The sequence below is a fragment of the Oncorhynchus nerka genome, linkage group LG3 (assembly GCF_034236695.1).
Source record: "Oncorhynchus nerka isolate Pitt River linkage group LG3, Oner_Uvic_2.0, whole genome shotgun sequence".
NCBI lineage: Eukaryota > Metazoa > Chordata > Actinopteri > Salmoniformes > Salmonidae > Oncorhynchus > Oncorhynchus nerka.
This window is the reverse complement of record NC_088398.1, coordinates 21,771,706-21,799,549: the sequence shown is the minus strand read 5'-3', so window position 1 is coordinate 21,799,549 and position 27,844 is coordinate 21,771,706. Positions and strand designations below refer to the sequence as shown.

General features: G+C 43.4%; 1 protein-coding gene across 1 annotated transcript in view; it reads left to right on the top strand.

Moving 5' to 3' along the window:
- Positions 1 to 17,568: 17,568 nt before the first annotated feature.
- The window catches only part of znf385d (zinc finger protein 385D), a 49,694-nt gene continuing 39,418 nt past the window's right edge, over positions 17,569 to 27,844 (top strand). Inside the window, exons 1-2 of the mRNA XM_029625933.2 lie at positions 17,569 to 18,818; positions 26,935 to 27,080. Of these exons, the coding sequence (XP_029481793.1) occupies positions 18,797 to 18,818; positions 26,935 to 27,080 (168 nt within the window). The 5' untranslated portion in view covers positions 17,569 to 18,796. The remainder of the gene's footprint in view (positions 18,819 to 26,934; positions 27,081 to 27,844) is intronic.

The window sequence follows — 27,844 nt, the reverse complement described above, 5'->3', positions numbered from 1 at the left end:
TAGGCCTTGAAATACATCCACAGGTACACCTCCAATTGACTCAAATTATGTGAATTAGCCTATCAGTAGCTTCTGAAGCCAAAACATCATTTACTGAAAATGTCCAAGCTGTTTAAAGGCACAGTCAACTTAGTGTATGTAAACTTCTGACCCACCGGAATTGTGATACAGTGAATTATAAGTGAAACAATCTGTCTGTAAACAATTGTTGGAAAAATTACTTGAATCATGAACAAAGTAGATATGCGAACAGACTTACCAAAACTATAGTTTGTTAACAAGGAATTTGTGGAGTTTTAATGACTCCAACCTGACTCCAAACTTCCGTCATCAACTGTACCTAAATGTCATGTGTTTCGACCTGTCCCCAAATGAATATAGTTGGTTCAGAGTTTGTTTATATATTTCAACCTGCGTGTCCTGATGGCGTCTAGTGTGGATGGACAAAATCAACATACACACGATGGCGCACGCACGTGCCCGGTCTCGTCAGCATTTTACTCAATGTCATGGAATTTGTCAAATGGAACCTTTTTTAAAACCTTGAATTTGGTTTTGTAGCATTAACTGGGATTTTTGTATTTTTCACTGATTATGGTGGTCTGTTTTGTTTCACATCTGCGTAGTAATTAAAACGCTGTCAGTTCCACTTTAAGATAAGTTTTACCCAGTATTTCATTAGAGCATCATAGGCAGTATAATGCAGGAGGGATGGCACAAGCATGGCAGGTGAAACGCTGTGTATAATGACAATGACACTGAGATTGTATTACAAGTGTCAGGAAAGTGTAGTATTGCACTTGCTTTCCCAGAACTGAGGCAGGCCCTGAGAATGGCATGATACCAAAATACTTTGAAGTTAAAATAAATGCGCTGTTCCACTGATGACCTTTGAGATATAAGACATTTCAAAATCAGTTAAAATCTTATATATTTCTGCAGCGTTGAAGGTCCCCAAGAACACAGTGGCCTCCATCATTCTTAAATTGAATTGAAGAAGTTTGGAACCACCAAGACTCTTCCTAGAGCTGGCCACCCGGCCAAACTGAGCAATCGGGGGAGAAGGGACTTGGTCAGGGAGGTGACCAAGAGCCCAATGGTCACTCTGACAGATCTTCAGAGTTCCTCTGAGGAGGATAACCATCTCTGCAGCACTCTACCAATCAGTCCTTTATGGTAGAGTGGCCAGACGGAAGCCACTCCTCAGTAAAAGGCACATGACAGCCAGCTTGGAGTTTGCCAAAAAGCACCAGAAGGACTCTCAGAACATGAGAAACCAGATTATCTGGTCCGATGAAACCAAGCCATCCCTATGGTGAAGCATGGTAGTGGCAGCATCATGCTGAGGGGATGTTTTTCAGCGGAAGGGACTGGGAGACTAGTCAGGATAGAGGGAAAGATGAATGGAGAAAAGTACATAGAGATCCTTGATGAAAACCTGCTCCAGAGTGCTAAGGACCTCAGACTGGGGCTTACCTTCCAACAGGACAACGACCCTAAGCACACAGCCAAGACAACGCAGGAGTAGCATTGGGATAAGTCTCTGAATGTCTATGAGTGGCCCAGCCAAAGCCCAGACTTGAACCCGATAGAACATCTCTGGAGAGCCTCCCGGGTGGCGCAGTGGTTAAGGGTGCTGTACTGCAGCGCCAGCTGTGCCACCAGAGACTCTGGTGTCACGCCCAGGCTCTGTCGTAACCGGCCGCGACCGGCAGGTCTGTGGGGCGACGTACAATTGGCCTAGCGTCTTCTGGTTTAGGGAGGGTTTGGCCGGTAGGGAAATCCTTGTCTCATTGCGCACTAGTGACTCCTGTGGCGGGCCGGGCACAGTGGGCGCTAACCAGGTGCTTCCTCCGACACATTGATGCAGCTGGCTTCCGGGTTGGATGGCGCTGTGTTAAGAAGCAGTGCGGCTTGGTTGGGTTGTGTATCTGAGGATGCATGACTTTCAAAATTAGTCTCTCCCGAGCCTGTACGGGAGTTGTAGCGATGAGACAAGATAGTTGGATAGAAAAGGGTGTTACATTTTTTTTTTAAAGAACATCTCTGGAGAGACCTGAAAATAGCTGTGCAGCAGTGCTCCCCAACCAACTTGACAGAGCTTAAGAGGATCTACAGAGAAGTAAAATGACAAATGACAATGCTACATTCTGTGTAGATTGGTGAGGGGGGAAAAACAATTTAATACATTCTAGACTACGACGTAACAAAATGTGGGAAAAGTCAAGGGGTCTAAATACTTTCCGAATGCACTGTATATGAACAGATTTCAATAAGATTTCATGTTGCTAAAATGCTGTCACTTCCACTTTTAAAGTGGTTTTTTATTTAACTTAATATGGTTGTCAGTCTCTTTTGTCCAATAGAAAAATAACCATGTTTTAACTTTGATTCTCACAGCTGGTGTCAGTTCCCATTTGTTAGGTGTGGAATGAGCACGGCAACCGATACATATGTAAAAGTGGAATGCATTTTAAGTTCTCCGTGATTCATATGCAAGCATTACTTAGGTGTATATCAGGTTTCTGTTTGCGTATTCATTGGATAGATGTCACAGAGTCAACATTGAAGTAGGGATGGTGTTGTTATGCACTGCTTTGTGCAGTCAGGGAAGTTGAGGTAACCATAGAGGCAATCAACTGGGAGACAGACATCATATTGAGTTCTGGATGCTGGTTGGATGTTTGAAGATACCGAAGTTGAGCCTCACTGTTTAGTGTATGTCACTGTGTTAAATAAGGGCTCAATGAAATGCGGGGTTCATCACATTGAAGTGGATGAAATTAGATGTCTCATTGGCCAGTGCAGATCTCATCAAAGCAGAAAGGTCAGTGTTCTGAGAGCTTTCACTATCTACAGCAAGACCCTCCCCCTCTCATCACTGTGTTAATCTCTCTCTCTCTCTCTCTCTCTCTCTCTCTCACTCCATTTGCCTTCCACTCTTCCAATCCTCTCTCCTTCCATCTTCTTAGCATTCCTCCTTTAGCTTTCTCCTCTGTCTGCCTGTCTTCTTTTTCTCTCTCTTTCTCTTTTCTTCTTCGTCCTGTTGTCTTCTGCTAGGGTGACAGTGATACTAGGAAGTAGCAACCGTCTATTGTTCACACAAGCGTTTCATACATTGACACAGTCCTGGTGTCTCGTAGAATAGATCTCACTAACAAATCAAAATCAAATCAAATGTATTTATATAGCCCTTCGTACATCAGCTGATATCTCAAAGTGCTGCACAGAAACCCAGCCTAAAACCCCAAACAGCAAGCAATGCAGGTGTTGAAGCACGTTGGCTAGGAAAAACTCCCTAGAAAGGCCAAAACCTAGGAAGAAACCTAGAGAGGAACCAGGCTATGAGGGGTGGCCAATCCTCTTCTGGCTGTGCCGGGTGGAGATTATTACAGAACATGGCCAAGATGTTCAAATGTTCATAAATGACCAGCATGGTCAAATAATAGGTCTGGGACAGGTAGCACGACCGGTGAACAGGTCATGATTCCATAGCCGCAGGCAGAACAGTTGAAACTGGAGCAGCAGCACGGCCAGGTGGACTGGGGACAGAAAGGAGTCATCGTGCCAGGTAGTCCTGAGGCATGGTCCTAGGGCTCAGGTCCTCCGAGAGAGAGAAAGAAAGAGAGAAAGAGAGAATTAGAGAGAGCATACTTAAATTCACACAGGACACCGGATAAGACAGGATAAGTACTCCATATATAACAAACAGACCCTAGCCCCCTGACACATAAACTACTGCAGCATAAATACTAGAGGCTGAGACAGGAGGGATCAGAAGACACTGTGGCCCCATCCAATGATACCCCCGGACAGGGCCAAACAGGAAGGATATAACCCCACCCACTTTGCCAAAGCACAGCCCCCACACCACTAGAGGGATATCTTCAACCACCAATTTACCATCCTGAGACAAGGCCGAGTATAGCCCACAAAGATCTCCGCCATGGCACAACCCAAGGGGGGGCGCCAACCCAGACAGGAAAATCACATCAGTGACTCAACCCACTCAAGTGACGCACCCCCCCCTAGGGACGGCATGAAAGAGCACCAGTAAGCCAGTGACTCAGCCCCTGTAATAGGGTTAGAGGCAGAAAATCCCAGTGGAAAGAGTGGAACCGGCCAGGCAGAGACAGCAAGGGCGGTACGTTGCTCCAGAGCCATTCCGTTCACCTTCACACTCCTGGGCCAGACTACACTCAATCAAATGACCCACTGAAGAGATGAGTCTTCAGTAAAGACTTAAAGGTTGAGACCGAATTTGCATCTCTCATATGGGTAGGCAGACCATTCCATAAAAATGGAGCTCTATAGGAGAAAGCCCTGCATCCAGCTGTTTGCTTAGAAATTCTAGGGACAATTAGGAGGCCTTTGTGACCGTAGCGTACGTGTAGGTATGTACGGCAGGACCAAATCAGAGAGATAGGTAGGAGCAAGCCCATGTAATGCTTTGTAGGTTAGCAGTAAAACCTTGAAATCAGCCCTTGCCTTGACAGGAAGCCAGTGTAGGGAGGCTTGCACTGGAGTAATATGATAAAATTTTGGGGTTCTAGTCAGGATTCTAGCAGCAGTATTTAGCACTAACTGAAGTTTATTTAGTGCTTTATCCGGGTAGCCGGAAAGTAGAGCATTGCAGTAGTCTAACCTAGAAGTAACAAAAGCATGGATAAATTTTTCTGCATCATTTTTGGACAGAAAGTTTCAGATTTTTGCAATGTTACGTAGATGGAAAAAAACTGTCCTTGAAACAGTCTTGATATGTTCGTCAAAAGAGAGATCAGGGTCCAGAGTAACGCCGAGGTCCTTCACAGTTTTATTTGAGACGACTGTACAACCATTAAGATTAATTGTCAGATTCAACAGAAGACCTAGAACAAGCATCTCTGTTTTGTCCGAGTTTAAAAGTAGAACATTTGCAGCCATCCACTTCCTTATGTCTAAAACACAGGCTTCTAGCGAGGGCAATTTTGGGGCTTCACCATGTTTCATTGAAATATACAGATGTGTGTCATCCACATAGCAGTGAAAGTTAACAGTTTCCGGATGACATCACCAAGAGGTAAAATATATAGTGAAAACAGTAGTGGTCCTAAAACGGAACCTTGAGGAACACCGAAATTTACAGTTGATTTGTCAGAGGACAAGCCATTCACAGAGACAAACTGATATCTTTTCGACAGATAAGATCTAAACCAGGCCAGAACTTGTCCGTGTAGACCAATTTGGGTTTCCAATCTCTCCAAAAGAATGTGGTGATCAATGGTATCAAAAGCAGATATTGCTCGTGCTCCTAGACTAAGGTCTAGGAGCACGAGGACAGATGCAGAGCCTCGGTCTGATGCCATTAAAAGGTAATTTACCACCTTCACAAGTGCAGTCTCAGTGCTATAATGGGATCTAAAACCAGACTGAAGCATTTCGTATACATTGTTTGTCTTCCGGAAAGCAGTGAGTTGCTGCGCAACCGCTTTTTCTAAAAATGTTGAGAGGAATGGAAGATTCGATATAGGCCGATAGTTTTTGATATTTTCTGGGTCAAGGTTTGGCTTTTTCAAGAGAGGCTTTATTACTGCCACTTTTAGTGAGTTTGGTACACATCTGGTGGATAGAGAGCTGTTTATTATGTTCAACATAGGAGGGCCAAGCACAGGAAGCAGCTCTTTCAGTAGTTTAGTTGGAATAGAGTCCAGTATGCAGCTTGAAGGTTTAGAGGCCATGATTATCTTCATCATTGTATCAAGAGATATAGTACTAAAACACTTGAGTGTCTCTCTTGATTCTAGGTCCTGGCAGAGTTGTGCAGACTCAGGACAACTGAGCTTTGAAGGAATACGCAGATGTAAAGTGGAGTCTGTAATTTGCTTGGGGAATGCTGCTTTTTAGTTAGCTTTGCGACAGTATCAAAAATACATTTTGAATTGTTCTTATTTTCCTCAATTAAGTTGGAAAAATAGGATGACCGAGCAGCAGTAAGGGCTCTTCGATACTGCACAGTACTGTCTTTCCAAGCTAGTCGGAAGACTTCCAGTTTGGTGTGGCGCCATTTCCGTTCCAATTTTCTGGAAGCTTACTTCAGAGCTCGGGTATTTTCTGTATACCAGGGAGCTAGTATCTTATGAGAAATGTTTTTAGTTGTTTTGGGTGCAACTGCATCTAGGGTATTGCGCAAGGTTAAATTGAGTTCCTCAGTTAGGTGGTTAACTGATTTTTGTCCTCTGATGTCCTTGGGTAGGCAGAGGGAGTCTGGAAGGGCATCAAGGAATCTTTGTAACTATACAGGTAAATACAGTTAGTCCTAGTTGCTTTCTCTACTGTGCTGAGTCAAATGGTGCAGACATTTTAACATTAGTTTCCATTTTAGTTTTAGGATGGGGAAGGGAAAAGTAAGTTGAGTGTTGAAGAAGTAGGTTGCAATTTGAAATATAGGTTTGTTATTAATCAAATATAACAGTTGGCATTGAATCACATTGGTTTTACAGTTGACACATTTTTTTTAGTTTGACCCAAAGAGTCATTTTTTTTCTAGTGTGGTTGGTGTACATGTCTTGGTTATTGCAGTTAGGTTTTTTCTTCTTCTTCAGCGCTGTAGACTAATGTTTTCCTTCTCCGCTCTCCATCTGATGTGGAATGTATTTGCTTGCCTGATGTCGGTATTACAGTCTAGGACACGGGCTCACCTCAAAGCCAAGGTGTCAGCACTTGTTTCCAACCCTTTGCCATTGCTCAACGACAGTCGAGTCAGTGTCGACTACAAGCTCTCCTCCATTCAGTTAGTTCCCTGACTGGTAATTACAGCATTGTGATCTGTGTGTCCGCCTAACAAACAGCCCACCGCTCATGATTGGCCAGCTCAAGGGCGACCGGGCAGCCCACCCTGTCCGCTGCCATTGCTCAACTGTCGGTCCCGGTTCACCGCCGTTCACGCACCCTCCCTGATTCCATGACTCTCCTGCCAGGTGCTATCCTCCTTCACCCTGCCAGGGAAGACACATCAGGATGTTTCCACAGGATGTTTCCACATATATCTTGGTGATCGAGTTGGCAATGGAAAATAGGTTTGAATATCCAATAAAGTGCATCTTTCCTCGCTAATCTTGACAGAGGCAGGGGGAGGATGGAGGATGCGTCCATTTATCTTGCAGCTCCTTGGCGGGCCAGGGCATTTATTAGGATTTACGTGTCACTCGATGACAAGGTGCACATTCTTTCCGTTCATTATGGGTTGGACGATAGCGGTTCGAAAACAGTTAATAACCTCAAGGTTATATATTTTATTGAGTTAAACATTGTCGAATTTACGATTGGGACGAGGCCCACAGAGAAAACGATACAACTACAATACCCAATGGAATGTATAAGGATGTGTAGAAAAATATCTGTTTTCCAGGAGGGGTTCTTGTTTGGCCTGCATCATGTATCATAATGTTATGAATCAATTCATGGCAGTACCTGGACGTGTCAGAACAAATTCGTTTTGAGTTAAATTATGTGCACTCACACTGAATCGAAATAACTAATGTATGTTCACGCTATCTATGAATAAAATATTAACGGTATAACACATTTAGTGATGAGCCGTGCAGCTATGGGATGTGACTATAGCGATAATGAGATATCTGCAGAACTCATCCTTTGTAAGGATATTAATGTCCTCATGATTGAATGTTGCCCTAGTGTCATCAAGTTAGCCAAATCGGGTATAATATTGGGGGGTTGCATTAGTTCTACATTGGAGAATTTCCTCTTGTAGTACTCAAATCCAGGAATGATTCAAATGGATTAAATAAGCACAACAACCATTGTCTCACATATTTCACAATAGCAACCTATATGGACCAGCCTAGAAAGTTTGTATTGGGCTAACAATATTGGGTGTCATCGATGACGTGCTTGACTGGAGAGACTGAATCCCTTCGTTTTGTACTTCCCTCAGCCAAGCGGTGTTGTGGAAAAACACTAACAGTGGGGGATCCAAGATGGAGATCGATTGTTCAAAGTCCTACTCACATCAGTTTTTCACGAGTAAGCAAAACTGGAATCGACGATTTGATTCTATGACAGTTGGCTCTGGTTTCTGATGGGAGGAAAAGTTGAAGGAAGTGTTCCCTGCAGGAGAAGCTAGATAACTCAGGCTTGGTTAGGTTCTGCTGATCAAATCCACAATGTCTCTTTAATTACTTGCCTGCACACTCAGCAACCTCCTCAGAATACGTCTGCACATTTCAGCTAAGATCCAACTCATTTCTGTGTGGCGCAAATCAAATCCATATTGACCCGGCGTCCTGAAGGCTTGGTGAGCTGAGGAGGCTGCCAATCGATAACCCCCACAGCTCAGATCGGCTTTAGCACCGAGACGCCATCTGTCCGTCACCCCACTACCTCTGTGATTCATAGCAGCTAAAACTCCCCACTCATGTCAGCAGCAATTAAGCTCTGGCTGTGCCAACTGTAATAGAGAAAAATAGATGTTGAGATGAGATCCAATCAGTTAAAGGAGGGAGCTTTTTCTTGTAAGACACTTTCCCTGAAATGTCCTTCATGAAGCTTTGTCATTTGACACTGTCATGAGAATGACATAGCTTATACTATGAGCAGCCATAAAACTGTAATCAGTGTGTGTGACAAATGACATGGCACTGTTCTCCATTGCAGCAGTACGCAACTGATAACCATGATCAGGTGATTGGCTACATCCCTAGCCAATCATAATTCATCATGGGCAACCACACACAGGACCCATCCAACCAATTTATCCTATTTGCGGTACTTGTCCTGAGTAATATAATAAATGTGTGTGTTTTTTGTTTGGTTTCTGTTTCTACCCAATGTTGCTAACTTCCACCCGTTTAGCCCAGTTTACATTTTCTGGTACTCATAAAGTCGATGTTTAAATAGCAAAGCCATCTTAAACAGCATGTACTTTGTCTTTTAGGCCGTTCTCTCGGCCCTAGATTTGCGTGAGTTTCTAACAAGAGCTCACAACTGGTTGGAATTCGACGATGTCAAGTCCACATCAGTATCCAATTAGAAGCTGTTAAAGCTTGGAACCTCTCCCGTCGAGTTTGGCTCGGCTAAAAGTTCAGAGCCGTTGCTTTTTCTCGTCCAATGTCAAGAGGAGAAGAACATTCCCCTGTTAGCCCAGCAGTAAAAGAGCTGGCAGACAAAAGCTCAAACGAGATTACATTTGTTTGAAACGCCTGTTTTCAGAGATCACATCATCCCCAAACCTCTGGATGTTTAATTCCCATGTTACAAGGGAACAATAATATGTAAGATGCGTTCTTTTGCCATATTTCTCCTGCCATGGAGTGACTTCATAACTCTGTATAATGTTGTGCTGTGAAATAGTATTTGCTCTCTGTCTGATTTTCACATTTTTGCATATTTTTTGATACCGAATGTTATCAGATCTTCAACCAAAACCTAATATTAGATAAAGGGAACATGAGTTCACAATAACACACCATTTGTTTAACTTTTATTTATTTGATTAACAACGTTATGCAACACCCGATTCCCCTGGGTGAGAAAGTAATTGCCCCCTTACACTCAATAACTGGTTGTGCCACCTTTAGCCGCAATGACTGCAACCAAATGCTTTCCATTTGCTATGGATGATGCTGAGTTGTAACTCAGAGACATTTGTGGGTTTTCAAACATGAACTGCTCATTTCTAGTCCTGCCACAACATCTCAATTGGGATTTTGTCTGGAATTTAACTAGGCCTTTGCAAAACTTCAAATGTGTTCCCTTTTCTACATTTTCATGTAGACTTGTGTGCTGAGGATCATTGTCTTGCTGCATGACCCAGTTGCGCTTTAGCTCACAGACGGATGGCCTGACATTCTCCTGTAGAAATCTCTGATACAGAGCAGAATTCATGGTTCCTTCAAGCAAGGCAAGTCATCCAGGTTCTGAAGCAGCAAAGCATCCTCAAACCATCACACTACCACCACCATGCTTGACCGTTGGTATAAGGTTCTTACTGTGGAATGCAGTGTTTAGTTTTCGCCAGGCATAATGGAACCGTGTCGTCCAAACGAGCAGTTCATGCTTGAAATCCCACAAATGTCGCTGAGTTACAGCAGTTCTGTATGCAGGAGTAGGACACGATTCCTCTACAGCGACGTGAGCGACTGATCAACAACTACAGGAAGCGTTTGGTTGGAGTCCTTGCAGCTTAAGGTGGCACAACCAGTTATTGAGTGTAAGGGGCAATACTTTTTCACTGTGGGGCATTGGGTGTTGCATAACTTGGTTTATGAAATAAAGGAAATAAGTATGTCGTGGTGGTGTTGTTTGTTCACTCGGATTCTCTTTATCTAATATTAGGTTTTGGTTGAAGATCTGATAACATTCAGTATCAAAAATATGCAAAAGTAGAGAAAATTAGAAAGGGGGCGAATACTTTTTCACGACACTGTATGTACAGTATATGCAATCGCAGGTATTTGAATAGAGCAATACACAAAATGGTCTAAGGCTACATATGTATAACAGATTTAGCCAGAGCCATTTGAACATACAGTGCATTCGGAAAGTATTCAGACCCCTTGACTTTTCACACATTTTGTTACGCTACAGCCTTTATTCTAGAAGTGATTTTAAAATGTTTTTCCCTCATCAGTCTACACACAATACCCCATAATGATGAAGTAAATACAGGCTTTTAGACATTTTTTCAAATGTATATAAAGAAACAACTGAAATATCACATTGACATAAGTATTCAGACCCTTTACTCAGTACTTTGTTGAAGCACCTTTGGCAGTGGTTACAGCCTCGAGTCGTCTTGGGAATGACGCTACAAGCTTGGCACACCCGTAATTGGGGAGTTTCCACCATTCTTCCTCTGCATATCCTCTCAAGCTCTATCAGGTTGGATGGGGAGCATCGCTGCACATCTATTTTCAGGTCTCTCCAGAAATGTTAGATCAGGTTCAGGTCCGGGCTCTGGCTGGGCCACTCAAGGACATTCAGAGCCACTCTTGCGTTGTCTTGGGTGTGTGCTTAGGGTCTTTGTCCTGTTAGAAGGTGAACCTTCACCCCAGTCCGAGGTCCTGAACGCTCTGGAGCAGGTTTTCATCAAGGATCTCTCTGTACTTTGCTCCGTTCATCTTACCCTCAATCCTGACTAGTCTTCCGGTCCCTGCCGCTGAAAAACATTCCCACAAAATGATGCTGCCACCACCATGCTTCACCGTAGAGATGGTGCCAGGTTTCCTCCAGAAATTATGCTTGGCATTGAGGCTAAAGACTTTAATGTTGGTTTCATCAGACCAGAGAATCTTGTTTCTCATGGTCTGAGAGTCCATTAAGGAGCCTTTTGGCAAAGATGATTGTCATGTGCTTTTTACTGAGGAGTGGCTTCTGTCTGGCCACTCCACCTTAAAGGCCTGATTGGTGGAGTGCTGCAGAGATGGTTGTCCTTCTGGAAGGTTCTGCCATCTCCACAGTGGAATTCTGTCAAAGTGACCATCAGGTTCTTGGTCACCTCCCTGGCCAATGTCTTTCTCCCCCAATTGCTTGGTTTGGCCCGGGCGGCCAGCTTTAAGAATAGTCTTTGTGGTTCCAACCTTCTTCTATTTAAGAATGATGGAGGCCACTGTGTTCTTGGGGACCTTCTCTGCTGCAGAAATATTCTGAGCCTCGACACAATCCTGTCTCGGAGCTCTACATACAATTTCATCGACCTCATGGCTTGGTTTTTGCTCTGGTGTGCACTGTCACATGTAGGACCTTATATAGACAGGTGTGTGTATTTCCAAATCATGTCCAATCAATTGAATGTACCACAGGTGGACTCCAATCATCTCTAGGATGATCAATGGAAACAAGATGCACCTGAGTTCAATTGCAAGGCTCATAGCAAAGGGTCTGAATACTTGAATTAATTTGCAAACATTTCTGAAAACCTGTTTTCACTTTGTCATTATGGGGTATTGTGTGTAGATTGTGAAAATGTTTTTATTTAATCCATTTATAATAAAGCTGTAACGTAACAACATCTGGAAAAGGGGAATACTTTCCAAATGCACTGCGTCTGCACACATAATCATGCCTTTCCCCTTTGTGTATTCCCTTGACAACATCACCCCCACCGTCTATTCATTTCCATTTCTCTCTCTATTTATTTTCCTTTGATTCAAACCAGTCTGATCTATTTGTAGTGGGAAACATTTGTCTGAGGGGGATGTTGTTTTTAGTGGCGTGATAAGCTCTTGACACCAATGTGTGTTAGACTGCAGTAATTCTCTGTCCTCTGGAGATCAATACTTCCCTCCTTTCCTTCCAACTGCTCCTCTTACAAGCTGTAAAAGCAGATAAAGGAGAGAAGAAAGGAAAAAGAGAGAGAGAAAAAGAGGGGGACGGAGATAGGGAGAGAGAACAAGTACATTAAAGAATATGGAATTGTTTTGAATGCCGGAGCCTGTCTTGCCTGTATTCGTTTGGCTCTGTGATGTTCAGTGATAAAGTGAGGAGTGGGTGGATGAGGGAACTTTCCCCAAACTCTATCTAACTATGTCCATCGGGGTACTTTATCCCAGCAAAGTGATGTGCTTCAAATCACCCAACTGGGTACAGAGCTATAGTGCACACACGTGGTGCAGATGATGGGACCGTGATGTGGTTGCTTTGTTCTTCACTGCTGAGAAAATAAATTACTGGATGATAACGTCATTGATTGATAACTGAAGCAGATTGCTAAAATATGATTAGAAAAATTGTTGAAATATATTGTGCGCCAGTTTTGTTTAAATGGCCTCCTACTGCTGTTGGGCTTGGCTGAGACTCAAATAGAAAATATAGAGCATGTAGGGCCCAAACCATCTCTATCATGTAAAAGGTGTTTCTGCATATTTTTATAGGTGGTTTAAAATGCTACTTTGCGAGCATTCCACCCTCTAGGTATATGAATGGTATCTCCCTGCTGTACACTATTGACCTGATGATGTAAAACACATGCTGAGGAAATGGTGGGAACCCAAGTTTTATTCCCAGAAGGCACTGCAGGAGGGAAGTGGGCCAAATTGCCGTCCTCACACATGGAGGGATTACACACAACTGATGGTCCTGTTTGCATGTGATGTTTCATTTCATAAATGATGTGTAACTGTCAACTATCATCAGCGTAATATGCAGTTTACCTACCGAGCTTGTGGTTAACATGGCCAATGGTGTTACGTTTCCAGTGCTGTGGTTGTGATATTTTCTGTCTTTAAATGACTCATGTTCTTGAAAGAGTTTGACCTAGTACTGTTTCTACATCTTCTGCGGTTGTCATGACAGTTCGACTCTGTACCCACAACACAGTTCCAACAGTATATTACAAAATCTTGCATTGCACCAAGTTTGTCAGTATAAGACAGCATCTATGAATATTCACACGATGCCTTGCGTACATTGTTTTCAGAGAATTGTGGGGTTTGACTAACGCTGAGACTAGGGCTTGAGTACCAAACAGTATGGCCTAATAAAGGACACAACCAGAATGACATGCCTGAAGGGCATTTCTCTCTGGTGGGTTTATTCACTTATTCAATGTGTTTATCAAAATGCAGTGGCGTATAGTATCAAGGCACAAGGCGAGACCCAGATGCAGACACAGGAGTCTTACCGTGTTTATTAATCCAAAGGGGTGGGCAAGAGAATGGTTGTGGACAGGTCAAAGGTCAAAACCAGATCAGAGTCCAGGAGGTACAGAGTGGCAGACAGGCTCGTGATCAAGGCAGGCAGAATGATCAGGCAGGCGGGTACAGAGTCAAGAAACAGGCAAGGGTCAAAACCAGGACTAGAAAAAGGAGAATGCAAAAAGCAGGAGAACAGGAAAAACGATGGTTGACTTGGCAACATACAAGATGAACTGACACAGAAAGACAGGAAACACAGAGATACACTGGGGAAAATAAGCGACACCTGGAGGGGGTGGAGACAATCACAGGAACAGGTGAAACAGAGACATGGCGTGACAGTAAAGAACTTAAGTAAAAATACTTTAGAGTACTACTTGAATATTTTTGTGGGGGTATCTGTACTTTACTTTACAATTTGTATTTTTGATAACTTTTACTTCACTACATTCTTAAGAAAATCATTTTCCCTGACACCCAAAAGTAATCATTACATTTTGAATGCTTAGCAGGACAGGAAAATGGTCTAATTCATGCACTTATCAAGAGAACATCCACAATAGTGTACTTAAGCAATAAGCCCCGAGGAGGTGTGGTATATTGGCCATAAATCACAAACACCCAAGATACTTTATTGCTATTATAAATTGGTTACCAACGTAATTAGACCAGTAAAAATTATGTTTTTGCCATACCCTTGGTATATGGTCTGATATACCACGGCTTTCAGCCAATTCAGAGCACAACCCACCCAGTTTATAATATGGTATAAATACTATAGCATTCACTGTAGTGTTTTTGCCGAAAAAACTGTCGATGTGCTCTAGATAAGAGTGTCTGCTAAATTACTTTTTTTTTAATGTACTGTTGTGTTTTTGCGGACTGTACTTTACAGTAGTATTTACTGTAGTGTTCTTGCGGACATTACTGTAGTATTTACTATGGTGTTTTTGCTTTATTATCTTTGACATAGAAGTGGAGGCTTTCTCCTTCAGAAAACCAGTGGAGAAATACTAAGAGAGCTAATTTTCTATAACCTGTAGGTAGGTAGGACTGGGGTCTGAATGGATAGTTCAGAGCTTCTGCTCTGTCTTTAACCTGTAGGTAGGTAGGACTGGGGTCTGATCGGATAGTTCAGAGCTTCTGCTCTGTCTATAACCTGTAGGTAGGTAGGACTGGGGTCTGATCGGATAGTTCAGAGCTTCTGCTCTTTTCTATAACCTGTAGGTAGGTAGGACTGGGGTCTGATCGGATAGTTCAGAGCTTCTGCTCTTTTCTATAACCTGTAGGTAGGTAGGACCGGGGTCTGAACGGATAGTTCAGAGCTTCTGCTCTGTCTATAACCTGTAGGTAGGTAGGACTGGGGTCTGAACGGATAGTTCAGAGCTTCTGCTCTGTCTATAACCTGTAGGTAGGTAGGACTGGGGTCTGATCGGATAGTTCAGAGCTTCTGCTCTTTTCTATAACCTGTAGGTAGGTAGGACTGGGGTCTGAATGGATAGTTCAGAGCTTCTGCTCTGTCTATAACCTGTAGGTAGGTAGGACCGGGGTCTGAACGGATAGTTCAGAGCTTCTGCTCTGTCTATAACCCGTAGGTAGGTAGGACTGGGGTCTGAACGGATAGTTCAGAGCTTCTGCTCTGTCTATAACCTGTAGGTAGGTAGGACTGGGGTCTGAATGGAGTTCAGAGCTTCTGCTCTTTTCTATAACCTGTAGGTAGGTAGGACTGGGGTCTGAATGGATAGTTCAGAGCTTCTGCTCTTTTCTATAACCTGTAGGTAGGTAGGACTGGGGTCTGAATGGATAGTTCAGAGCTTCTGCTCTTTTCTATAACCTGTAGGTAGGTACGACTGTGGTCTGATCGGATAGTTCAGAGCTTCTGCTCTGTCTATAACCTCTAGGTAGGTAGGACTGGGTTCTGAACAGATAGTTCAGAGCTTCTGCTCTTTTCTATAACCTCTAGGTAGGTAGGACTGGGGTCTGAACGGATAGTTCAGAGCTTCTGCTCTGTCTATAACCTCTAGGTAGGTAGGACTGGGGTCTGAACAGATAGTTCAGAGCTTCTGCTCTGTCTATAACTTGTAGGGAACACAACAATGTTGTATACTTGGCATGTAGGAGAAGAATGAGCAGGGTATATGCAAATGAAATACTTTAGTATTTACTATGGTTAAAGTGTAGTGTTTCTGTGGACTGTAGTGTTTTTGCAGACATTACTGTAGGTTTCTACTGTGTACTACAACATTCTATAGTAAGTATTACACATGATTGAGGGATACTACAGTGTGAAGTATAGTATTCTACAGTATACTTACTACAGTTTACTATAGAATTCTATAGTAAGTACTGTAGTATTCTATAGTAAACTGTGGTATTTGTTCATGTGCATCTCTCTCTCTCCCTCTCTCTCTCTCTCTCTCTCTCTCTCTCTCTCCTGGCTCTTTCCCAGACAGGCTTTGAAAAGCCGGGGAGTCTGCCTGTTGATCAGATAGCCATATAACTAATGGAAAGCGTCATGAAAGTGACAGCCAGATTAATGAAGTAGCCCAGGCTGCACTTGCATGTGGTGCAGTGGTGCTCCTATGGGCTGCATCACTGCTTTAACCGCTATTCATGGTGACAAATAATGCACCATCCCACTGACACCTGCGAGTCAAGGTTAAAAACACATTCGCCCAGCCACCACAGCCACTGCCAGTGAAAGAGAGAGAGAGAGAATGACCAAGAGAGGAGGGAGAGAAGGAGCGGCTGCCGTTTCAGATATGGAATAAACGTATTTACTGGAAGTGGGCTCGGGGGTTGGGCGAAACAGAATGGGAATTCAGGATTAATTGAAAACATCTGTGCGGCGCGAGATGGCCGCCATAGCTGAGCCTGAGGGGACAGGAGGAGAGGAATCGCAACACTTCAGAACATTGATTTCTTTTTGGGGTCTTAAGGAGACAGTTATGATGTCACTAATGGCTGGGCTGGCTATCTCGCGGTGTGTGTGGACAGACATCACTCTACTCAGGACTGTCTCATTTGTAGTCGATAGCTGTGGCCAGGCTTTGGAGTGGTCAATGCTGCTGTCTGACCTTCAGAGGCATTACAGTGAACCAATCAAAGTGATTGTGTGAAAACAGAGCCAAGGGCGGTGGAGGTTAAGTGGGTGGATGCTGACACACACACACACACACATATATATATATACAGGCGAACCCTTGTTGTGTATCACAAAAGATAGTTGATATTTATGGGTAACAGCGAACAGCCGTCTCTGTGTGGCCGGTGGCTGTCCCTTGTACATGGTGCTGTTCTGTCCTGTGTTGTGTTGTGGTGTGTTGTGGTGTGTTGTGTTGTGGTGTGTTGTGTTGTGCCTGAGGAGCCACCAGAAAGAGACAGAGAAGAGCAGTGGCGCTCACACCAACAGCACAGCACTGATATCAGCCCAGCTCCAGGAGTCAGATTACAGACAGTGAGAGAGAGAGAAATAGAGAGGGAGAGAGAGCATGGAGAGAGAGATGGAGAGAGAGGTAGAGAGAGATGGAGAGAGAGGTCGAGAGAGATGGAGAGAGATGGAGTGAGAGGTAAAGAGAGCATGAGAGAGAGGTAGAGAGAGATGGAGAGAGAGGTAGAGAGAGATGAGGAGCGAGAGAGATGGAGAAAGATGGAGAGAGAGATGGAGAGAGAGGTAGAGAGAGATGGAGAGCAAGAGAGATGGAGAAAGATGGCGTGAGAGGGAGAGAGAGATGGAGAGAGAGGTAGAGAGAGATGGAGAGAGAGCATGGGAGAGAGGTAGAGAGAGATGGAGATAGAGGTAGAGAGAGATGGAGAGAGGTAGAGAGAGATGGAGAGATAGGTAGCGAGAGATGGAGTGAGAGGTAAAGAGAGCATGAGAGAGAGGTAGAGAGAGAGCATGAGAGAGATGGAGAGAGAGCATGAGAGAGATGGAGAGAGAGCATGAGAGAGAGGTAGAGAGAGAGCATGAGAGAGAGGTAGAGAGAGATGGAGAGAGGTAGCGAGAGCATGAGAGAGAGGTAGAGAGAGCATGAGAGAGAGGTAGAGAGAGATGGAGAGGCAGATTAAAAGCGAGTAACAAGGGAAGAATAAAGGGAGTAAGAAAACAGACAGAGAAAGAGAGAACAGAGGAAGATATGTAGTTAAAGAAAGAAGTAAAGAATGAAATATATTCAAAGGAGAGAAAAAGAGGGAAAGATATATAGAAAGGGTGAGGCGACGGGGAGAGTTTTACACATTTAACAAAGAAGAGACGGACAGAGAAGAAACCCAGAGAGAGAGAGAGAGCGAAAGGGAGAGGAGCAAAAGATCAGAAGAGAAGCTGTAGCTGGAAAATGTAGATTGACACCTTGGAGAGAAGAGAAGCACGCAGAGGGACCAGCACTCAAGTAGAGTAGAGAGGAGAGTGTACAGGAGGAGGGGAGGAGAAAAGAGGGGAGGAGAGACCGACAGAACCAGCAAGGAGGGAGGGAGAGAGAGAGAAGTGTGTGGAGAGAGAGAGTGTGGTGTGTGGAGAGAAAGAGAGAACAGTGTGTAGAGAGAGCAGTGTGTCGAGAGAGAGGGAGCAAGAGAGAGAGAGAGAGCGAGAGAGCGAGAGAGCGAGAGAGAGAGAGAGAGAGAGAGAGAGAGAGAGAGAGAGAAAGAGAGAGAGAGAGAGCGAGAGAGAGCGGGAGAGAGCAAAGTGTGTAGAGAGAGAGAGAAAGAGAGAGAGAGAGCGCGAGAGAGAGAGAGAGCGAGAGAGAGAGAGAGAGTGGGAGAGAGCAAAGTGTGTAGAGAGAGAGAGAGAGAAAGAGAGAGAGAGAGCGCGAGAGAGCGAGAGAGCGAGAGAGAGAGAGAGAGAGAGAGAGAGAGAGAGAGAGAGAGAGAGAGAGAGAGAGAGAGACGTGTGTGGAGAGAAAGAGAGAGAGAGCAGTGTGTGGAGAGAAAGAGAGTGAGAGACGAAGGAGGGGGACACAGACCACTGTTAGAGGAAGGTGCCGGCTGTGAACAGTAACGGCTGCAGACAAGACACTCCGATAGAGAGACGGACTCCAGCGCTGCACACACACACACAAACACGCATAAAGAGTGTGTGAGACATGCCCAGGCTGCTGCCCATGGACACACACACACACAACCTGGCAGGGCTTCCGAGAGGACATACAGACCCCTATGTCTAAGGAGTCATGGAGAGCAGCATGTTTTTCGGTGAGTTGATGTGTGTTTGTGTGTTTGTGTGGTATTAGCAGTACATACATCATCGTCAGAGATGGAGCGGATGGTTTGGTTAACGTGAAAGGAAGGAAAGTGTGAGGTTCACATAAGCCCTAGGCACTGTGTCTATCCCCCCTAGCCATTATCCATCCTGCCAGACTAGATCCATGTGTGGGGTTGAAAGTCCAAGGTTCGGATTTCATCTCACATGTTTTATAGAGTTTCTCCGATGTGTTTATAGCGAAGGAATTCAAAGAAGGACAAAATTAGCTCACGGTCGGCTTTGAGAGCCACTTGATATGCTGTGTAGAATAGTTTGAGAAATGAAAGAATTTGACTTGTTCCATTAGATTTGTGTTTGATGAGAGGCTTAGACAGACTTAAAGCAGGAGTGCTTTCCTTTCAAGTGCTCTTCACATCGCTGGCTTACATTCTCACGTTAATTACACTGATTCTTCCGCAGCAAAGCTTCGGAAAAAGGGCCCTGTCTTTTTTGTGGGATTAAAATCATCTCAAATTACACTGCAGCCTTATAGAGTGAGATTCTGACATTATACAGTGTTCATTATAGATCATGCTCATGACAAGACTTGTAATGCATTATAACTGCTTTATAATGCATTACACCTGCAGGCTTTAAGTAAAGTGTCACAGAGAGTTTTTGTTTTGGAGCCAGGTGACATTGTGAGTAGACTGTTAATGTGTCCTTTAGGAAAGAGGTTATGATGTAGGATGTGTGTCAGGTGTGAGATACTAGCTCTCAAAAACCTGTGACTGTTGGTTGCCTGGCAGGTGTTCATGTATTAGCTCACAGAGACCTGTGACTGTTGGTTGCCTGGCAGGTGTTCATGTATTAGCTCTCAGAGACCTGTGACTGTTGGTTGCCTGGCAGGTGTTCATGTATTAGCTCTCAGAGACCTGTGACTGTTGGTTGCCTGGCAGGTGTTCATGTATTAGCTCTCAGAGACCTGTGACTGTTGGTTGCCTGGCAGGTGTTCATGTATTAGCTCTCAGAGACCTGTGACTGTTGGTTACCTGGCAGGGGTTCATGTATTAGCTCTCAGAGACCTGTGACTGTTGCTTGCCTGGCAGGTGTTCATGTATTAGCTCTCAGAGACCTGTGACTGTTGGTTGCCTGGCAGGTGTTCATGTATTAGCTCTCAGAGACCTGTGACTGTTGGTTGCCTGGCAGGTGTTCATGTATTATCTCTCAGAGACCTGTGACTGTTGGTTGCCTTGGCAGGTGTTCATGTATTAGCTCTCAGAGACCAGTGACTGTTGGTTGCCTGGCAGGTGTTCATGTATTAGCTCTCAGAGACCTGTGACTGTTGGTTGCCTGGCAGGTGTTCATGTATTAGCTCTCAGGTGTTCATGTAGACCTGTGACTGTTGGTTGCCTGGCAGGTGTTCATGTATTAGCTCTCAGAGACCTGTGACTGTTGGTTGCCTGGCAGGTGTTCATGTATTAGCTCTCAGAGACCTGTGACTGTTGGTTGCCTGGCAGGTGTTCATGTATTAGCTCTCAGAGACCTGTGACTGTTGGTTGCCTGGCAGGTGTTCATGTATTAGCTCTCAGAGACCTGTGACTGTTGGTTGCCTGGCAGGTGTTCATGTATTAGCTCTCAGAGACCTGTGACTGTTGGTTGCCTGGCAGGTGTTCATGTATTAGCTCTCAGAGACCTGTGACTGTTGGTTGCCTGGCAGGTGTTCATGTATTAGCTCTCAGAGACCTGTGACTGTTGTATTGGCAGGTGTTCATGTATTCATCCACAGGACTATTTTTGTTGTTGTATTTTATTCAGATCCCCATTAGCTGTTGCTGAAAGCAGCAGAAAACATGAAACCTGACATATAACAGAATATCAATAGAAAAGAACAGCTCAAGAACTGAGCTACACACTTTGATAATGAAAAGAATAGACCCAAAGAAAGGTCCTACTGACAGTTAACAGTTACACACATTACTGACAGGTACACACATTACTGACAGTTACACACACATCAGTACATATACATATGCCTAAAAGCCTAAATGTTGTGCGTGTTGTTTTATTTGCTTGCTTGAATAATTTGATTGAAGGGAGTTTATGGCTCTATATAATACTGTGTGTTGCCTTGAATTCATTCTGGATTTGGGGACTGTGAAGAGACCCCTGGTGGCATGTCTGGTGGGGTAAGTATTTCTGTCAGAGCTATATGTAAGTTGATTATACTGACCATTTGGAATTTTCTACACAATAATATTTCACAAAAACAAGAATTGATGCAGTCAATCTCTCCTGTACTGATATGAATACTGTTGACATTAGCCCTCTGTGTACATTGAAGGGCAAGGAGTGTTGATGTAGTGGGGACGTGACTGGTCTAGTGTCCTTGGTCTGTGGAGTCACCTTCCTGGTTCTGGCTCAGCCTCATGACTCATCAGCTTTAGCCAACACACAGACCCACCTGGTGACGGGTAGCCCTAGTGATGATAAGGTGGTGAAACTCTATGTTGTCACTTTTGTCAAATGTACGAGAAGTGCATTGTGAATAAAATAATGGGAATATTTTGTTTTTGTACCAATGTCTAATGCCGTCATTGCATAATGGAGGAAATGGGAGGAAGGAATCTTGTTAGGTTTTGGTTGGGGAGAACTTGCGTTGCTTAAGCATTTGTGGATGAAGATATTAATATAGTTTGCATAATATGTTAGACTATAAACAAGCTAAATTAGCTGTTGTGTCAGTGATAGAATACTTGGAGTTTGTGGTTTTCCTCAAAGACGTTTTTGCTTTAAAACTTTTTTTAAATACGCATTTTGAATAACATAAATTCTCATGTCACATAGTACTTCTACAAATTCCTATGAATTTGATCCCTTATAATTTCCGATGGGGAAAAAAATCAACAAAAATCCAGGGGGAAAATACCCCTGTCCCCTACACAAATAACCCTCTTCATGAACCAAATGGATGAAGAAGGCCAGTGGAAGGACAGTACATCAGCAGGAGTAATGTGTGAGCTGTAATCATACGAGGGATTAGTGTTGAATTGGACGTATGTGGTGTGTCTGGCCTGGCGGTTGGAGTTTAAGAGCACGTCAACGTCTCTTTGGTTAACCTCAGATTACAGAGCACAGGGGAAGTAATTGTTGGATCAAACTCCGAGACAGCTGTGCTTATTAGAGGTTACACCGCGAGAGTCATGACAACAGAGCGGGTTACGTTGGGAGGGTGGGGTTCTGGTGTTAGCCAGGCTACTCGAGTCTGAGCCCGGAGCTAAATGCTAACTGTTAGCAATGCAGCGGAGAGCATAGTGAAATGGATACAAACATGTAGCCTAGGGGTACATTGGCATAAATCTGTTTTCTAACTGATTAATCTTCAAATGTTATTGATTAATAAGAGATTTGTTATGTTTCTACGTGCTTTGTTGTTTTTGTAAATGGGGTGAAACCACTGTAACCCCGACATCTTAATTACAGTGATTGATTCTGAGTGTCATTTTAGGGTCATGGAATACAATCATACAGCCCCTGAGAACACAATGCTGTGAAACACATCTGAATAGACATCACGGGATATGAATGTTTTTGACACGCAGTTGAACTCATATTTCCCAATAATTGGATTTATATTTGCTCCGTGAAATAGTAGACTGTTGCTTCGTAGAGTCTATATTCCATGACAGCAGTTTTATGGCTGTGTGGAATCTCGGGCCAATTGGACAGATCTTTTCGGAGAGCAGTCGGGATCAAGACCAGGAGAGGCGGAGGTGGGAGAGAGCAGTGGAAGACGATTAATTATTCACGTTAGTCTGTGTCCTTCAGACATCTTAACTCTCACTCGACACACTGCCGCAGGATTTTAGACCCAGATAAAGACGTTTTTAAGAGGGCCGATATGCAAGGCGCCCACACGCACAGACATGCATGAAAAGACGTGTGACGCACAAGACAATGACAGGTACACATTAAACAAACTTACGAGGACACGCTTACATGCATTTACGAGCAGCACACATATCTATTTTACATGTGTTTCAAAAAACACCCTTGCCCACTCCCCATAGGAGAACCCTTTGGTTCCAGGTAGAACCCATTTTGGGGTTCAATGTAGGACCCTTTTCAGAAAGAGTTCTACCTGGAACCAAAAAGGGTTCTACCTGGAACCAAAAAGGGTTTTACCTTGAACCAAAAATGGTTCTCCAATGGGGACAGCTGTAGAACCCTTTTTTCTAAGAGTGTACTATCCACAGCTAGGGAGTCTCATACCTAGAGACAGGACTTACTCAAGTCTACAAGCTCCACTCTTAATACTACAATGAGCCATGAGCCAATATAACATTCAAGTCAGGGAGTTGAAACACTAGCCTTACACGAGGCAATGTTAAAAGATGGAACGTCTCCTTGTGTGTTCGTGCATGTTGGGAGATCAGTGTTGCTTTGTTATCCTTCGGAACGAAGGAAAATGCGAAAATGAACGCATGAGGTTAAAGAGTCTTGTCTCAGTACTCCATCCTGAAATGAGGAAATTGTTTTTTGAGTTACTGCACTCTGTTAGCGGAGACTAAAAGATTGGCTAAAATATTGACCTACAGTTGAATTCGGGGGTTTTACATACAGCTTACCCAAATACATTTGAACTCAGTTTTTCACAATTCCTGACATTTAAGCCTAGTAAAAATTCCATGTCTTAGGTCAGTAGGATCACCACTTTATTTTAAGAATGTGAAATGTCAGAATAATAGAAGAGAGAATGATTTATTTCAGCTTTTATTTCTTTCATCACATTCCCAGTGGGTCAGAAGTTTACATACACTCAATTAGTATTTGATAGCATTGCCTTTAAATTGTTTAACTTGGGTCAAACGTTTCGGGTAGCCTTCCTTAAGCTTTCCACAATAAGTTGGGTGAATTTTGGCCCATTCCTCCTGACATAGCTGGTGTAAATGAGTCAGGTTTGTAGGCCTCCTTGCTCACACACGCTTTTTCAGTTCTGCCCACAAATGTTCTATAGGATTGAGGTCAGGACTTTGTGATGGCCACTCCAATACCTTGACATTGTTGTCCTTAAGCCATTTTGCCACAACTTTGGAAGTATGCTTGGGGTCATTTTCCATTTGGAAGACCAATTTGCGACCAAGCTTTAACTTCCTGACTGATGTCTTGAGATGTTGCTTCAATATATCCATGTAATTTTCCTCCCTCATTATCTATTTTGTGAAGTGCACCAGTCCCTCCTGCAGCAAAGCACCCCACAACACCCCCATGCTTCACGGTTGGGATGGTGTTGTTCGGCATGCAAGCCTCCCCTTCTTTCCTCCAAACATAACGATGGTCATTATGGCCAAACAGTTCTATTTTTGTTTCATCAGACCAGAGGACATTTATCCAAAAAGTATGATCATTTGTCCCCATGTGCAGTTGCAAACTGTAGTCTGGCTTTTTTATGGCAGTTTTGGAGCAGTGGTTTCTTCCTTGCTGAACGTCCTTTCAAGTTATGTCGATATATGACTCGTTTTACTGTGGATATAGAAATTGTTGTACCTGTTTCCTCCAGCATCTTCACAACGTCCTTTGCTGTTGTCCTGAGATTGATTTGCTCTTTTCGCACCAAAGTATGTTCATCTCTAGAAGACAGAACGCGTCTCCTTCCTGAGCGGTATGACTGCTGCGTGGTTCCATGGTGTTTACACTTGCGTACTATTGTTTTTACAGATGAACATGGTACCTTCAGGCGTTTGGAAATTGCTCCCAAGAATGAACCAGACTTGTGGAGGTCTACAATGTTTTTTTCTGAGGTCTTGGCTGATTTATTTTTATTTTCCTATGATGTCAAGCAAAGAGGCACTGTGTTTGAAGGTAGGCCTTGAAATACATCTACAGGTACACCTCCAATTTACTCAAATTATGTGAATTAGCTTCTAAAGCCATAACATCATTTTCTGGAATTTTCCAAGCTGTTTAAAGGCACAGTCAACTTTGTGTATGTAAACGTCTGACCCACTGGAATTGTGATACAGTGAATTATAAGTGAAATAATCTGTCTGTAAACAATTGTTGGAAAAATTACTTGATTCACGCAAAAAGTAGATGTCCTAACTGACTTGCCAAAACTATAGTTTGTTAACAAGAAATTTGTGGAGTGGTTGAAAAACGAGTTTTAATGACTCCAACCTAAGTGTATGTAAACTTCCGACTTCAACTGTATGTATTTCGTTCGCCTTTTGTAATTCAGTAGAGCTGAGATGCTGGACTCCTATGTGCCTTCTGGTAAGTGCAAACATGTACTGTCTAACAATTCCATCACAACCAGATACATTCCCTCTTTTTTTCTATGGACACGTTTATATTTGAAAAACCACCCAATGGATACTGTAGCTCACTCCTCACTCCTCAACCAGAGTACAGTTCTGGTTGTTTGAATTGGCTGTTTTGACTGCACGTTGCATTTCTGGTCGGCAATCTGGCTTGTCGGCAGCGTGTTTCCAGGGTGACGTCAGGCAACATGTCAGTGGAGGATCCTGCAGGGATGATGGCTGCAGAAGGACATGCTTTGTTAAAGGAGAACTGGGACGTGTCTCCACATGAGCATCGGCATTTGCTGCTTTCCAACAGATGGCAGCGCTCCTTCGAGCGGAGGGGAAAAAATACGTTTGGTTTCCCTCCCTCTCTCTCTCTCTTTCTTTTTTACAACTGTTTCTTTTTATTCAGCCTTACCATCGTCTGGGGACTTGATGTGGCAAACATAGTTTTTATTTGCCTCAAGCCGGTGTTTTGATATGGTATCTGTGCTTTTAGTCATGCTGGCTCCGAGTTCATCATGTTGTTAAATGTGCTGTGTTATACAAGTCATCTCTGGTTCTAATTAATGGGTACGGAATGGCTTTCTTTAATTCCTAATGTTTTGGAAAGCTGCTATCTAATCCTCCAGTGTTGAAGAAAGGCTCTGCTGGTTGTAATTGTTGGCTTATAAAGCCTGCTCTGGCTCGTCTTATGTAGATGACAATACAATTATTTACATCGGTTTTTCCAGGGAGTTTTGCACCCCTTGCTATTGAATCTTCTTAGTTTATGGGTCTGTCTGGCATGGTTCCCTCATTTCACATTTGTAATTTAGAGGATGGTTTCAGCATTAGGACATTTCTGTCTTAAAGATGCACTATGCAGAAATCTCTCCACTATTTCCTGTTTGCTAAAATTCTGAAAGTTTGCCTAATTTCAGTTTATCTGACAAAACAAGGAACTATAGTGGAGAGAATTATTGTACCATCTTAACCGCTGTGAAATATAGTTTCAATACCCGAAAATATAGTATTTTCATCTGTTTGAAGCTGGTGTACAAAACCGAAAGTAGAAGATGCAAAAGCAAATCTTAGAATTAATAGAAATAGCACACAGAACATATCTGCCACTTCTTAGGCTTGGTTTCAATAAGAATGACAGATTTATAACTTACATTTCTATGTGAATTTGGTCGGGTCACCCAAAAAGTTACATATATTGATTGCAGATTTAAACAGTGCTTATGAGAAGGATTATTAAATAGTCAAATATAACTGGGTAACACTGACATGGCATTCCCATGATCCAATTAACATCATACTGTATTTGTCTCTGTAGGCTGTCTCAATTGTCTTAATTTATCTACAACTTGTTCAGACTCAGTCTAGAGGCCTTGTTTTCATTAGCAGAGAGGTCATCATAGTCAGGGAAGGCAGAACAATATCAGATTTTTTAAACCTTTATATAACTAGCCAAGTCAGTTAAGAACAAATTCTTATTTAAAACGACGGCTTACCCCAGCCAAACCCCCGGACAACTGTGCAGCACCCTGTGGGACTCCCAATTACGGCCAGATGTGATACAGCCTGGATTCGAACCAGGGACTGTAGTGACACCTCTTGCACTAAGATGCAGTGCCTTAGACCGCTGGGCCAAAATACACTCGGGAGCCCCCCAGATACAAGTGCCCTCATATTTCATCTCATTTGAATCTGAATTTTTTGGCGGTTTGGTCTATGAGACGTTTTACAGTTTGCTCATAATATCATAATCCTTTTTAACCGAGAACCACCACAGCACAGACCATCTAACATGGCATATTCTCTTTCTTCTCCTCTACAGGTAATGCATGTCAAAATGGCCTCCTGCCGACGCTGATACGTCCTGCTCTGCCCACCATCCAGCAGTCTCTGGGCATGAAGCAGTTCCAGCTCCCGTTTCCCCTGGATACGGCCTCAGCAGTCAGCCTTTTCCCCGGCTTCGGCACGGTAAGTCCCGGGTCATGTGATAAGGGTCAGCTCAGGGCATTTACAATCCTGGTTAGGTCTGGCTAAGGTCAGAAAGTATGGTATCTGACATCGTTGGTGTCATGGTTTCGATTTAGTATGATGCCATCCATGTCTTAGGGCATGTGATTTGTCTGTTGAAGTGTGAGCCTCTTTCAAACATTTGACCATACATTTCCAATACTTTCAGCTGCTGATGTAAACAATGATTTAGGACAGTCGTAAATGTGTGCACTAAACCAGAGCAGGTAGTCAACCGGGGTCATTTAAAAGAATATATTGGGATTGGGAAATACGTATAAGTATATATGTATAAATACGTATAAATAAGTTAAATACGTTGCATGTGAACAGACTTCCCACATATCCAATGTGCACTTATTGTAGAAGTTGACTGTATTCTCTTGCACTGTTTTCTTTGTACGCAGATATAAAGTATAGGCAAATACTGTATGTGGCCTCATCAGGTTTGAATTCAGCAAAATCATGTGACAGATAAAAAGTCTACGGCTTGAGGTTTTTGCGTTTGAATTACAGGGGATAGCTCAATTTAAAGCCTGCTTCAAACAGAACCATACATATGGAGCACAGCTGCAGGAAAACACAGGAGACAAGTGGGGACATCATAAGGGAACAAGGCTTGGATAGTCCAGTTGAAAGCCAGATAGTATCAGGAATGGATTTCATGAGAAAGTTCAAGTCTTGCCTCCATTCCTCTTCTCACCTTCTAATCTGCATTTAACAGA